This window comes from Chrysochloris asiatica, unplaced genomic scaffold (assembly GCF_000296735.1).
Source record: "Chrysochloris asiatica unplaced genomic scaffold, ChrAsi1.0 scaffold00033, whole genome shotgun sequence".
NCBI classification, from domain to species: Eukaryota; Metazoa; Chordata; class Mammalia; order Afrosoricida; family Chrysochloridae; genus Chrysochloris; species Chrysochloris asiatica.
In genome coordinates, this window is record NW_006408551.1 from 18983677 (window position 1) to 18996285 (window position 12609).

General features: G+C 47.2%; 1 protein-coding gene across 2 annotated transcripts; it reads left to right on the forward strand.

The window, feature by feature from the left end:
* Positions 1 to 651: 651 nt before the first annotated feature.
* Positions 652 to 12226, forward strand: DYRK2 (dual-specificity tyrosine-(Y)-phosphorylation regulated kinase 2). Of its 2 annotated transcripts, XM_006859531.1 has the most exons (3): positions 652 to 1139; positions 1813 to 1961; positions 10416 to 12215. In XM_006859531.1, the coding sequence occupies exons 1-3, from the start codon at positions 1091 to 1093 to the stop codon at positions 12027 to 12029; spliced, it is 1812 nt and encodes a 603-aa protein (XP_006859593.1). In that variant the 5' UTR covers positions 652 to 1090; the 3' UTR covers positions 12030 to 12215. The 2 variants fall into 2 exon arrangements, with proteins under 2 accessions (XP_006859593.1, XP_006859594.1); XM_006859532.1 differs by lacking the exon at positions 1813 to 1961 and having other exon boundaries at positions 719 to 1139; positions 10416 to 12226.
* The last annotated feature ends 383 nt before the right edge of the window (positions 12227 to 12609 follow it).

The following is a 12609-nucleotide window of genomic DNA, read 5'->3' on the forward strand; positions in this document are numbered from 1 at the left end:
CACTGGAGTGTGATCACTTGGTGTCAGTAAATCCAGGATTTACTGTGGTGGAGGTGGAGGTGGGTGGGCGCCCCTTCTTCAGGGTCACCCGGCTAAGCTGCAGTCCTCCAGGGGGCTTGGAGAGGTGACTTGCCCAAACTAAGTTATCTACATTTAACATTATTGAGGGGGCATTAAGTCACTGGGACTGGAAAGGAGGGGGAGGTATTGTTTGTGAGCTTAAGATGCATTTGTGTTTAGGGGAGCGCTTTGAAGGCTAGGGCTCTCTGCAGCGACTTCAGTAGGAGGGAAGTAGTGGTAGGTTGCGCTGAAAGGAAAGGAGAGCGTTGCAGGGGCTGGAAAGGCCTAGGTGGGGAAAAGGTTGCAAGTGGGAGATCTGAGGGGGAGCAGTGCCAATGGCCAGAGGGAGAGGCGAAGGACTGTCCGAGGCTGCAGAGTTTTCCGGGGAATGGAGGGGTGGTTATGCAGATGATTGGGTGAGGGGAGGGACTCCTGAGGGGGGTGGGGTGCGGGTGGGGTGTACGTGAGTGTTTGTGGCTCGGGGTGGGAGTTTAGGGGAGGGGCTTGCAGCGGCGGTGGAGGGGAGCGGGGGCGGGGCTGCCCTCTGGATCCGCGCCGCGCGCGAGCGCCTGAGTGTGAGTGTGTTTGTGAGTGTGACAGTGTGCAGGGGCGCGCGTACGCGCGCGCGAGCGGGCGCAAGAGGAAGCTCCCGAGCGAGTCGGTCTTCGCGGCCCAGGCCGCTCCCCGGCTCCCCTATGTGAGGGAATCGGGGAAGCGAGCGGCGCGCAGGAGAGGGCGAGGCATGTGCACGGGCCGGAGAGTGCTGCAGCCGCCCGAGGAAGAGGAGGACGGCGGCGGCGGCGGCGAGGAGGAGAGCGGGGTGCTCGCGGCGGCGGCGGGCCCGGGCCAAGGGGATGCAGTGGACTGTGTGTGTCTGGCCGTAGCTGACGCGAGGCGGCGAGGAGGCGCCCGAGACCCGCGTGAGGGGCGCCTGGGAGGCGGCGGCGGCGACCACGAGAAGTAGCAGCAGAAACAGCGGCGGCGGCGGCGGAGACGGCAGCTCTGAAATGCATTTTCCTTTCCAGCGGCCATGTTAACCAGGAAACCTTCGGCCGCCGCTCCCGCCGCCTACCCGACCGGTAAGCAGGGCTGATCCGGTGAGTTGTCCCCGGCGCCCGCCCCCGCTGGCCCTGCGCGGCCCCGCGAGCCCTCGTGGCGCGGACAGCCGCTGCCGCCCGGCCTTGGAACAAAGTCTGCGCGGCTGCCGGGCGGCGCGGGGGAGTCCCCGGGCGCACCGCGCGCCTCGCTGGGGTTCTGCTCATTGTTGCACGCCGGGCCGCAGGCCCCTGCGAGTGGAACCGCGATCTGGCCCGGCGGGGGCTCGGGCGGGGACCGTCCTGGGCCGCTCCCGGCCGGCAGCCAGCGGGAGGGGACAGCTCGCGTCTCGGGGAGGGTATTGCGCCCTCTTCGGTAGCGCTAACCTTCCCCTCGGCCAGCTGTCGTCTGCAACGTGGGCCACCAAGCCCCGGCCCAGGTCGGTCTTTCCTCGGGCTTGCGAAGTAGCCTACGAGGACCCTACATAAGTTTGCAGCTGCCTGGGCTCCGCCCGAGTGTGCGCACTGGGGATCCGCACCCCGGGTCTCCATCTCCCACCCACCACCCACCCCGCCTTTTTTTTTTTTTTTTTTTTACTGCCCCCGTCTCTCCCACCCGGGCGCAGGGGGGGTTGCTATCCAGAGGGGTGGGGCGGGGCGACTGGGGCCGGTGACTTTCTCTCCCTGACCCTCTTTTGTCTCCCGCGCGTGGTCCCAGGCCGAGGAGGGGACAGCACAGTTCGTCAGCTTCAGGCTTCCCCGGGGCTGGGTGCGGGGGCCCCCCGGAGCGGAGTGGGGACCGGCCCGCCCTCCCCCATCGCCCTGCCGCCTCTCCGGGCCAGCAACGCTGCTGCCGCAGCCCACACGGTGAGACCCTGCCCTTGGGAAATCGGGGGAGGTGGGGAGAGGGTCGGGGGCAAAAACTCCCCGACCTGTGGGGGTCTGACTGCGGGAGAGGAGAGGGCCAAGTGCGAGCGGCTTCACGCCATTGGCCAGTGGCCTCTCCCATATGCTGGCCGCTGTAACTTGGGCAAGCCCAAAGCTGCAACCACAAAGGAGGATTCCCAGCGTGGGCCCCTCACTTCCCCTCCTGAGCCCGCCCACTGCCCTCCTCTTCCTCGGAACTTCCTCCTTGCTGCTTTCCTTCACTCCTGCCTCTTTTCCTTTTTGCTTCCCAGAGCTCCCTTCCTTGCCCTGGTAAACATCTCTGTCCCCTCTTGTGGACAGTGGGTATTTATAGAAACAGATATGTGTTAGGGGACAGCCGGCTGTCCTGACCGGAAAATCGATCACCCAAAGAGCCTCCCAGCCCTGACTCCAACCAGCAGGCACACCGCCAATTGACCCCCGCGTGTGTAAGCATGTTTTATGAGCGCTACAGGTTTGAGCACAGCAGAAATTGTAATTAACAGTAACAAAAATAAGAGCAACATCAGCAGTCAAAACAAACCACCCCTTCAGGATTCTACAGTTGGGCAGTATTCTAAAGTAAAGGGCCAGCTTAGCTTTGCAAGTGGGAAGGGAAGGAAGGGCACCTGATAGGTGGTGTGGTCCCTTGGGGCCAGAGGTAGGGAGCCCACTGGGGACCCAGTGACTGCAGAGATTGGCAAAGTGGATTTGACTTCAGCCTGTGCCCTTTCTCCACTCCGGGAACTGCCCAGGATGGTGACTGACAACCATTGGAAGTGTGAGTGTGGAGGAGGTGATCAACTCAGAGGTTTTTTTCGAATTAGATCTTCAAGAGAACTGTCTAAGGTGGTTCTGTATGAGGGACTCTTGCTAAGTCTGGTTTGCCAAGTGAAAGTCGAGTTCTTGTAGGAAAGAAGGGAGCAACTCTGAGGGTCATATGTTAAAGGGAAATGTATTTATCAGAGAATTAGTAAGCGTGCAGTTGGGCCTATTAAAGAAATGTGTACAAGTTTCATAGGAAAATGTTTTGTTCTCTGTTTTTTGTTGTTATTCCCGTGACACATTTAATCCCAGGGGCTAGCAATTCACTACACAGAAGTTAACTAATCTATGCTGGATGTTGGCAGGGATAGAGCCTGTCAGAATATAGGTGATTCTGCATATTATGGTTACATGTTCTTGGCACTGTGATGTTTCAGTTGAGGAACTGCGTTCATTGGCTTTGGGGTTTGGATTTGTTGTGGTGGTTGTTTGGTTTCAAAACATAGCAGAATCTGGAAATTATAGCAGCCAACTTTCTCCATGTGGTGTCATGACTTCTGGTGTGAACTGGAAAAGAAATACTTGGTTTGCATCTGGATTCCAAAGTTGGGCTTTGCTTGATCAGAGACTTTGCAATTAAAAACACAGTGAATTGAGAGAAAACAAAAGATCTACTATGGGAGAATAGCCTCTGGTGTGCTTCTCAGAACTCCTAAAGATCAGTGTCTATATTGTTGGGTCATCTGCCTGATTTACGTGTTTTTAGTTAAGTATATTGTTAAACATAGATACTTGATCTTGAAAGTGAGAATTTGGGGTTTGTTTGTAGTTTCCTTTCGATTCTATTTTTTTTAGCAGTGTAGATTTCGTAGAATAGGAAAGGACCACAGAGTTTATCTGCCTCTGTTCTTTCATTTGGAAGTCAAGGAAACAGACTCAGATAGATTAACTGGTCAAGATTCGCTATCAGTTCTGATCAAGGCTGGAACTAAAGTCTTAGGCCCTACTTAATACACTTCATGACCCTTCTAAATCTAGGAAATTACATTGGCTTCATTAGAAACACAAAATCATTTGCAGATTTGTATTCCCATACATCTGTCTAGTTTCTTTTAAGTTGTTAAGAGTTTATTCCAGAGTAGTTACAACCTGAGAAAAGCTATCTTTAAATGAAGAGAGAAAAAAAGGTTTTGAGGAGGAGAAAACGATCTTGTCATAAAAGCTTTTCTGTATTTTCCCTTGTAAGTAGAATAAATATAGAGTGATTATAAATTTTGGAATATGTTTAGTCTATTCCCCTTTTGTTCTTTAACTCCATAGGTATTTTACACTTCATCATTTTGTATTATCTCTGCTTGCCTTAAGGTATATCAGATACATTCTTGATTGCTTTTTTTATTTTTTAAACAATGTTGGAAATATTAATATATTTCTCTTAAAATGTACAAATATTGATATTTAATGCATTTGTTAACTTTTAATATGTAAAGCACTCTCCAGTTACCAGTTTTTTATCTTTGTAAAATGATTGGAGTTAAGAATTCATATTCCCACTTCACAAATCCTAATGTTTTGAAGAAGGAAAAATAGGCCACACAGACTGTTAGCTTATTTGAGGAGGAGTTAAAATTCCAATCTTCTTGGACTCCGTGCTAGTCCCTTAACACTAGAAAACATTTCTAAGATGACTTCAGAGAAGTTTTAAACCGCCCAGAAATGTTAGCGCAGTGAAATCTGCTTGCTTGCCAATTTATTATGGGAAGAGATGAAAACTACAAAACTGGTTACAGCATTGTTCTCATATGATTTCTAGTACCAGGCTCTGTTGTTAAGTGCCATTTAGTCTGTTCCGACTTACAGCGACCCAGGTTTCCTAGGAGCAACTGATGAGTTTGAACTGGTGACCTTGTGGTTCAAACCGACCTTGAAGTTTAGTGCTTATCCTACAGCGCTACACCAGGACTCCAGGCTCTGATCGGTCTCCCCATTTTACTCATGTGTTTTGAGTATCCAACAGTTGTATTCATTCAGTATCTATTTTTAAATGTGGCAGACACTGTACTAGTCATTGGGAAACAGGAATAAAGCACTATTTCAGATGGTAAGAGGCTAGAGGTTTATAATATTCTTAAATTGTTCTGGTGTGTATATTAATCCTGTTGTGGCACTGTGAGTTAATGTACTGGACTGCAAGATCTGTGGTTCAAGCTCACCAGCTGCTTGTCAGAACCCTATGCAGAGTCCTTATGAATCGAAACCAACTCGACAGCATTTAACAACAACAATATATATGGGGAAAACACATACTGGAATACTTCCAGAATAACTAGCTGTATATATAGTTTTCTAATTTGTTTTGTTTCCCCCATTTTTTTGTAGATTGATTAATTGGGCTTCTTAGTTTGGTTGTGATGGATATATTGTGGCACTGTGGGTTGGCAGTTCAGGCTCACCAGCTGCTCCTCAGAAATCATATACAGAGTTGCTATGTATCGAAACTGACTCAACAGCACTTAACAACAATGTTTGAGGAGCGCTGGTGTGGCACTGTGGGTTAATGAATGGGACTGCAAAATCGGTTTGGACCGCAAAGTCAGTGGTTCAAGTGTACCAGCTGCTCCTCGGAAACCTTATATGGGGTTGCTATGGGTCAGAACCAAGTCGACAGCACTTAACAACAACAACGTTTGAAATTCAAAGCTTCTCAAATATCTAGAAAACTTTTAATCCAACCATTGCTTTTAGGTGCTTAGTTGGTGTATCTGTTATAGGTAGTTTTTAATCAGCCATCGTTTGCCTCCAAGTCCCTCCTGATGCACTATGAGCCCAAGGTCTTATGACTTAGGTCACCAGAGGCCTTTCCTAATCCCTGGGTATTGACTTCATGTTTTTGTTTCACGATACCAAATGCAGTTCTCAAGAATAACTCAAAGAAGATGAGAGTTTACAGGGATTTATTGACACACGTAGTCTTACATCCAATAAGTATTTATTAAGTGCTTACATGAAGGCCTGGTGTGGCACTATGGGTTAATGCACTGGAGCACAGTGTCAGTTTCAATTACAAGGTTGGCAATTCAAGCTCACCACCTGCTCCTTGGAACCCCTATACTGGGTCGCTGTGAGTCTGAACCAACTCGATGGCACTTAGCAACAATACCTGAATGCCTGGGTTTATATTAAGAGGGACTTGCAAAGATAGAGGTAACCGTGTGGTGGAATTGCTCACAGCCAAGTGGGATGCGTCAACATATCAAAACAATTAAAGTGAGTTAAGTGTAAATATAGCTGTGTTCCAGAAATAGCGTGTTAGGAGTTATTCATTCGTTGGAAGAAGGTTTCACAGGAGAGGTGAGAGCTGAGCCGAGCACGGGAGGGCAAGTAGGACTTTACTACCTAGCATTCACTCCATGTTCGAGGGCCTTCAGTTTGACAAAAATGGAGTTAAAAGAAAATGGAACTTTCCCCCAAACATTTTGAAGCCTCCTTGTGTGTTTACCTAAAAATCCTTGGACTTCTGATAAACTGATAAAACACACCCTCAAAAGCAGAGAAATGTAAGAAAGCATAGGACATCAGGGAATCTAGCTTTTTTATACACTGGTAGATGAAGCTGGAAGGAATCCGATCGTGTAGACTCTAAATTTTTGAACCCTGCCCTGTCAGTCAATTGGTGTACCGTCTGTGGAAATGCCGTGCCATGGTGGGATTTGAGCAAAAGCAAGGGCAGCATCAGGAATAGTAGATGCAGAAGCCATATGGAGAAGAATTGAATGGTGGGCTGGAGAGCGTGCTGGGCGTGATTCCTGAGCAGTGCAACTCAACGTGGCCACTGCCGGTCATCGGAGGCATGTGTGTTACTGTGATGCTGAACAGACTTCCATGGAACTTCCAGACTAAGACAGACTAGGAAGAAAGACCTGGTAGTCTACTGAAAATCAGCTAGTGAAAGTCCTATGGATCACAGCAGTCTGGTCTGCATCCAGCCTGGAATGCACAGGACTGGTCAGTGTTTCATTCCTGTGTGTATGGGGCTGCCGTGCCTCAGGGCCAACTTGATGGTAGCTAACCACAACAGACTTAGAAGCGAGGACCCATCAGACTATCTCAGTTGTTTTGGTAAAAGGGAACAGGAGTGTGAGATGAAGCAGTGTTGATGGAGAGGGCATGGGGCAGATAGGATTGATGATTTGGGAAGGTGAAGGAGATGTTGAGGAGAGTTGCCAGGTATGTGGGGTTGAGTCCCCTGTGTGCAGCTTGAATACCTAGGCGGCAATGATGTCTTATTTATTAACAGTTGAGATCATGGGAGGAGAAGTGGTTTTGGGGGAGGAGGTCATGAGTTCTGCTTGAGTTACTGTGGGAAAGGGAGCTGATTAGTAGTTGCACACATGGTTCTTGAGCTTGAGATATGCGAGGAGGCTTCAAAAACTTCATGGAAAAATGATACTATCTTTTAATTCACAAACATTTTGGTGCCCCCCCCCCCCAATAGATTGGACAGGTAGGGCTTGAGGTGAGGATGTGGCAGACTTCAGTTTATGAGTGATTGCGGAAGCAACCAAGATCATCCTGGGAGAGTTACAGGGGTGAAAAGCCAAGAGAATTTTGAGACTTGAACACCGAGAAATCCCATAGGTTGGCTAATAATTGATACCTCAAAGAGACCAAGAGAAGACAGTTGAAGAGATAGGATGTAGTCCTGTCAGTTGAAGAGATAGGATGTAGTCCTGTCAGTTGAAGGATCCTTGTTAGTTACTAGTCACTAAAGTTTTTGCAATTTTTTAAAAAAAATTATGCAACAGAAAAGTTGCTATAGCAAGAATTAAAGTGAGTTTCGGAAACTCGGGAGTTTTTCCTTGCTGAATTCTTGTTAAGTGCTGTCAAGTTGATTCCAACTCATAGCGACCCTGTGAAGGGTTTCTTAGGAGCGGTTGGTGAGTTTGAACCACTGACCTTGTAGTTCAGTGCTTATCCTACAGGCCACACCAGGCTATTTTCTTAGGAATCCATAAAGCCCCAACATTAATTTTGTCCCATGCTTTATCAAACATATATGTTGGTAATACCGATTTTTCTTCTGAAATATCTTCCCTAAAGAAGCTGCTTGGAAGAGATTGCTTCTTTAGGGGAGAGATATTTCCAATATCACATCCTTTTGATCTCTGGGGTTTGAGAGACTGTAGTTAGGAGGATGTGCAGAGAATGAGGCTTGGCAAGAAAAGCTAAGGATGCTCTTATATCTGCTCAAGTCTTTCCTAATTCATTTTTATGGAAAACCCTGCTTTTGGCATAAAATGAAGCTAAAAATAACCTGTCTGGCTACCCTTACAACAAAGCGATCACCTAGCATGAATTTAATAAAAGGGTTTGACTACAAGTCTTCCAGCATCCCAGAGAAATAAAAGCCCTGGACTTATGAAAGCACATTTCAGACAGGTTCAGGGAACTATTCCACCTCGTTTTAGAAGTCCGCATAGAGAAAGTTCATTCCTCAGAATGCCCATTTGCAGGCGATGTCTGTTACGGAAACTGTACGTCCTAGTAAGTACTTGGAATTTCATTATGTAATTCAAATCGTTCCAAACCATTTTCTAAATTGCTGTGTTACTCGTACAGAGCACTTCGGCGCTCAACTACTAGCCAAAAGCTCTGACTTTCTGAACCTAACCAGAAGTGCCTTGGAAGACGGGCTGGGCAATCTGCTTCTGAAAGGTTATAGCATCCATGGGTCACCATGAGTTGGAATTGACTGAACAGCACTGTAACATCAGTAACAACTCTTGTTCTTAAATGCCGTTGAGTGTGAACTGCTGACTTTGTAGTTCACAGTCCTGCAGCACCACACCAGAAGTACTAACAGCTTTCTTAGTAGGATGTAAAGTCCATATAAAGGTAGGATTTAGAAAGAAATCATGGAAAAAATACTGAGTTTTTCAGAGGGTAGGGAACCCTACAACTTATGTGACTTAGTTGTTGTTGTTTAGTGCTGTCTGGTCAGTTGTGACTCATAGTGACCCTGTATAGGGTGTCCAAGAAGCAGCTGGTGAGTTTGAACTGCTGTTCTTGTGGTTCCCAGTCCAGTACTGATCCTATAGTGCCACACCAGGAGTCCACTTATGTGACTAGACCTAAGTTATTGTTGGTTAAATTAATGAAATAGTTTGTGAGTGATAATTTCCTCTTTAAGACCTCATAAAATCACCAAGCATGCAAGAATTGTCTGAGGCTGGCAGGAATTCTTAACTGATAGGAGATTCTGGTTGCTCATCCTGGCCTACATTCACCTCTTTGTAATTTAAAGAAATCTCTAGTAGATTCCCTGTAGAAGGCTGCGAGCCCCTAGGCTTACATCATTAGTTTTGTGTAGAAAGGAATGTTCAGGAGTGGCATGTTTGTCTGAAATAGAAATTGTTGTTTTGTTGGAAAGCTGAGTATCCCAGAAACCCATAGAACTAGACTTCTTAAAAAGAACAGAGCCATTGAACAAAAAAGGTCCAAAAGAGTGTAGTCGTTGGTTGGTGGGTTGGCTGGATGGCCTTAAATGATCATCACAGTCAGTGAAAGCCAGAAGCATGGCAACAAAACATAATAAGGTTTTCTAGGACGTATCTACTTGGGAATCTTTTGAGTTTGAAAGTGTTGTGTTTTTTTGTTTTGTTTTTCCTTTGTCCTGAAATCAAGCATGTTCCTTAATGTAAGCAATTGGAGATTTTCAAGTAATGGTGAACGCTGGAGATGAAGATAAGTAATGTTTGGAATAGAGCTAGACACGAAGGAGTAGTGAACCAGATAGGCATGGTTCCTGCCCTCGGGAACTAATCCTAAAACCAAACTAAACCCCCTGCCATTAACTCAATTCTGACTCACAGCCTGCCTATAGGACAGTAGAACTGCTTTGTACGGTTTCCAGGACTAATTGCTTATGGGAGCGGACATCCTCATCGAACTCTTAGACAGCAGCTGGTGGGTTTAAACCACTGACTTTGTGGTTAGCAAGACAGTTCTTAACCAAGCATTGCAAATGCAAAGAGGCAAGGGTGGGATAGGATGAGTTAGGAATTCTTTCCTGCTTGCTTGGTAGTTAAGCAACCTGACTCTTATCCAGTGCATCACCATGGCTCCTTTCTGTAAGTAAAGAGGCTATTAAATGCAGCATGAAAGGTGATATGATGTGAGGGTGGGCTAGCTACCATAGAATTGTATGTGCTTGCGTATGTTTGTGTGTTGAATTTTACTGAGTGGTGGAGCACCTTTGATGTGCCAGGCTACATGCTAAGTGTCTACTCATAAAGATGAATAAAATCCAGGTGTCTTTTGCCTCCACAGGGAATATATACTCAGAGCCCTGAATGAGTGCAGCAAACTGCTTGTCTGCTAGTTCTCAAGTTTATGGGGTCCATTTTTTCAGCTTCCTGAGTTTGGCAACCTGCTAACCATGTTCTCTTTTATTTTGTTAGAGGTTGTCAGCCTCCCCCTGCTCTCCCTTTTAGTTTGCACGGCTCTTTCTTCTTAATAAACCTGATTCTGAATGTTTAAGTGAAAAGCAAATTGAGTTTCATAAAGGGCATGGTGTTGACTTATAAAATATCCCATTGGAACAGACCAGACTTCTTACATTCTGTTTATGTTTCCCTTTTTGAATTCCAGATCGGCGGCAGTAAGCACACAATGAATGATCACCTGCACGTAGGCAGCCACAGCCACAGCCACGGGCAGATCCAGGTTCAGCAGCTGTTTGAGGATAACAGTAACAAACGGACAGTGCTCACAACACAACCAAATGGGCTTACAACAGTGGGGAAAACGGGATTGCCCGTGGTGCCGGAGCGGCAGCTGGAGAGCATTCATAGGCGGCAGGGAAGCTCTACCTCTCTGAAGTCTATGGAAAGCATGGGGAAAGTGAAGGCTACCCCCATGACACCTGAGCAAGCAATGAAGCAATACATGCAAAAACTAACCACATTTGAACACCATGAGATTTTCAGTTACCCTGAAATTTATTTCTTGGGTCCAAATGCAAAGAAACGCCAAGGCATGACAGGTGGGCCGAACAACGGTGGCTATGATGATGACCAGGGATCCTATGTCCAGGTGCCCCACGATCACGTGGCTTACAGGTACGAGGTCCTGAAGGTCATTGGCAAGGGAAGTTTTGGGCAGGTGGTCAAGGCCTATGACCACAAAGTCCACCAGCACGTGGCCCTCAAGATGGTGCGGAATGAGAAACGCTTCCACCGGCAGGCAGCGGAGGAGATCCGGATCCTGGAACACCTGCGGAAGCAGGACAAGGACAACACCATGAACGTCATCCACATGCTGGAGAATTTCACCTTCCGTAACCACATCTGCATGACGTTCGAGCTGCTGAGCATGAACCTGTATGAGCTCATCAAGAAGAATAAGTTCCAGGGTTTCAGCCTGCCTTTGGTTCGCAAGTTTGCCCACTCGATTCTGCAGTGCTTGGATGCTTTGCACAAAAACAGAATAATTCACTGTGACCTTAAGCCCGAGAACATTTTATTAAAGCAGCAGGGCAGAAGTGGTATTAAAGTGATTGACTTTGGCTCCAGTTGTTACGAGCACCAGCGTGTGTACACGTATATTCAGTCACGTTTTTACCGTGCTCCAGAAGTGATCCTTGGGGCCAGGTATGGAATGCCCATTGATATGTGGAGCCTGGGCTGCATTTTAGCAGAGCTCCTGACAGGTTACCCCCTCTTACCTGGGGAGGATGAAGGGGACCAGCTGGCCTGTATGATTGAATTGTTGGGCATGCCCTCGCAGAAACTGCTGGATACATCCAAACGAGCCAAAAATTTCGTGAGCTCCAAGGGTTATCCTCGGTACTGTTCAGTCACGACTCTGTCTGACGGCTCTGTGGTTCTCAACGGAGGCCGTTCCAGGAGAGGGAAACTGAGAGGCCCGCCTGAGAGCAGAGAGTGGGGGAATGCACTTAAGGGGTGTGATGATCCCCTTTTCCTTGACTTCTTGAAACAGTGTTTAGAATGGGATCCGACGGTTCGCATGACCCCCGGCCAGGCTTTACGGCATCCCTGGTTGAGGAGGCGACTGCCAAAGCCTCCCACCGCGGAGAAAACAGTGGTGAAACGGCTAACCGAGAGCTCTGGTGCTATCACGTCGATTTCCAAGTTACCTCCACCTTCCAGCTCAGCTTCCAAACTGAGGACGAATTTGGCGCATATGACAGATGCCAATGGGAATATTCAGCCGAGGACAGTGTTGCCAAAACTTGTGAGCTGAGCTCGAGTCCCTTGTTGCTGGGAATCTGAAAGATACGACATTGCTGAGCCTTACTGGGTTGAAAAGGGAGAAGCTCAGCCCTGTTTTTATTTGCTCAATGATTTTACTCATTTGTATCTTTTCAGCACTTATTTTAATGTAAGACAGTTGTTCGTTTTGTTTTTATAAAAATACACGGGGACAATGCTTTAAGTTTTTATACTTTCTGAAATGTTTTTGTGTTCTAAGAGTACGATGAGCCTTACTGTATTTAGTGTGGCAGAGTAATAAACATCAGTGGCAGGCCATTGATTACTTCGTGACTGCTGCGCATTTACAGATTGGTGTCAAAGACATTCACTATGTTTTTATGGTTCATATTCTTCCTAAAGTGATTGCCCCCGAAGGCCCCCCTCCATTCTCCAGGTGCATGCACAGGTGTAGCATATCCTTCATTTGCAGTGGTCCCTAAATTATCTGGGTGGTGGTAGAAGGAGAATGGTCAGGATGAAAATGGTTATTCTGAGGAAATCTGCACCTTAGAGATATGTTTTCTAAATAAATGATCAAATGCCAAACCAAGTCCCCAAGGTTTAACTTG

Excerpts from the sequence above, each read along its gene's own strand:
- DYRK2 (XM_006859531.1), top strand. The coding sequence starts at position 1,091 with ATGTTAACCAGGAAACCTTCGGCCGCCGCTCCCGCCGCCTACCCGACC. Across the intron at positions 1,140-1,812 it reads TCCCGCCGCCTACCCGACCG|GCCGAGGAGGGGACAGCACA; the intron begins GTAAGCAGGGCT and ends GCGTGGTCCCAG. Across the intron at positions 1,962-10,415 it reads CTGCTGCCGCAGCCCACACG|ATCGGCGGCAGTAAGCACAC; the intron begins GTGAGACCCTGC and ends TTTGAATTCCAG.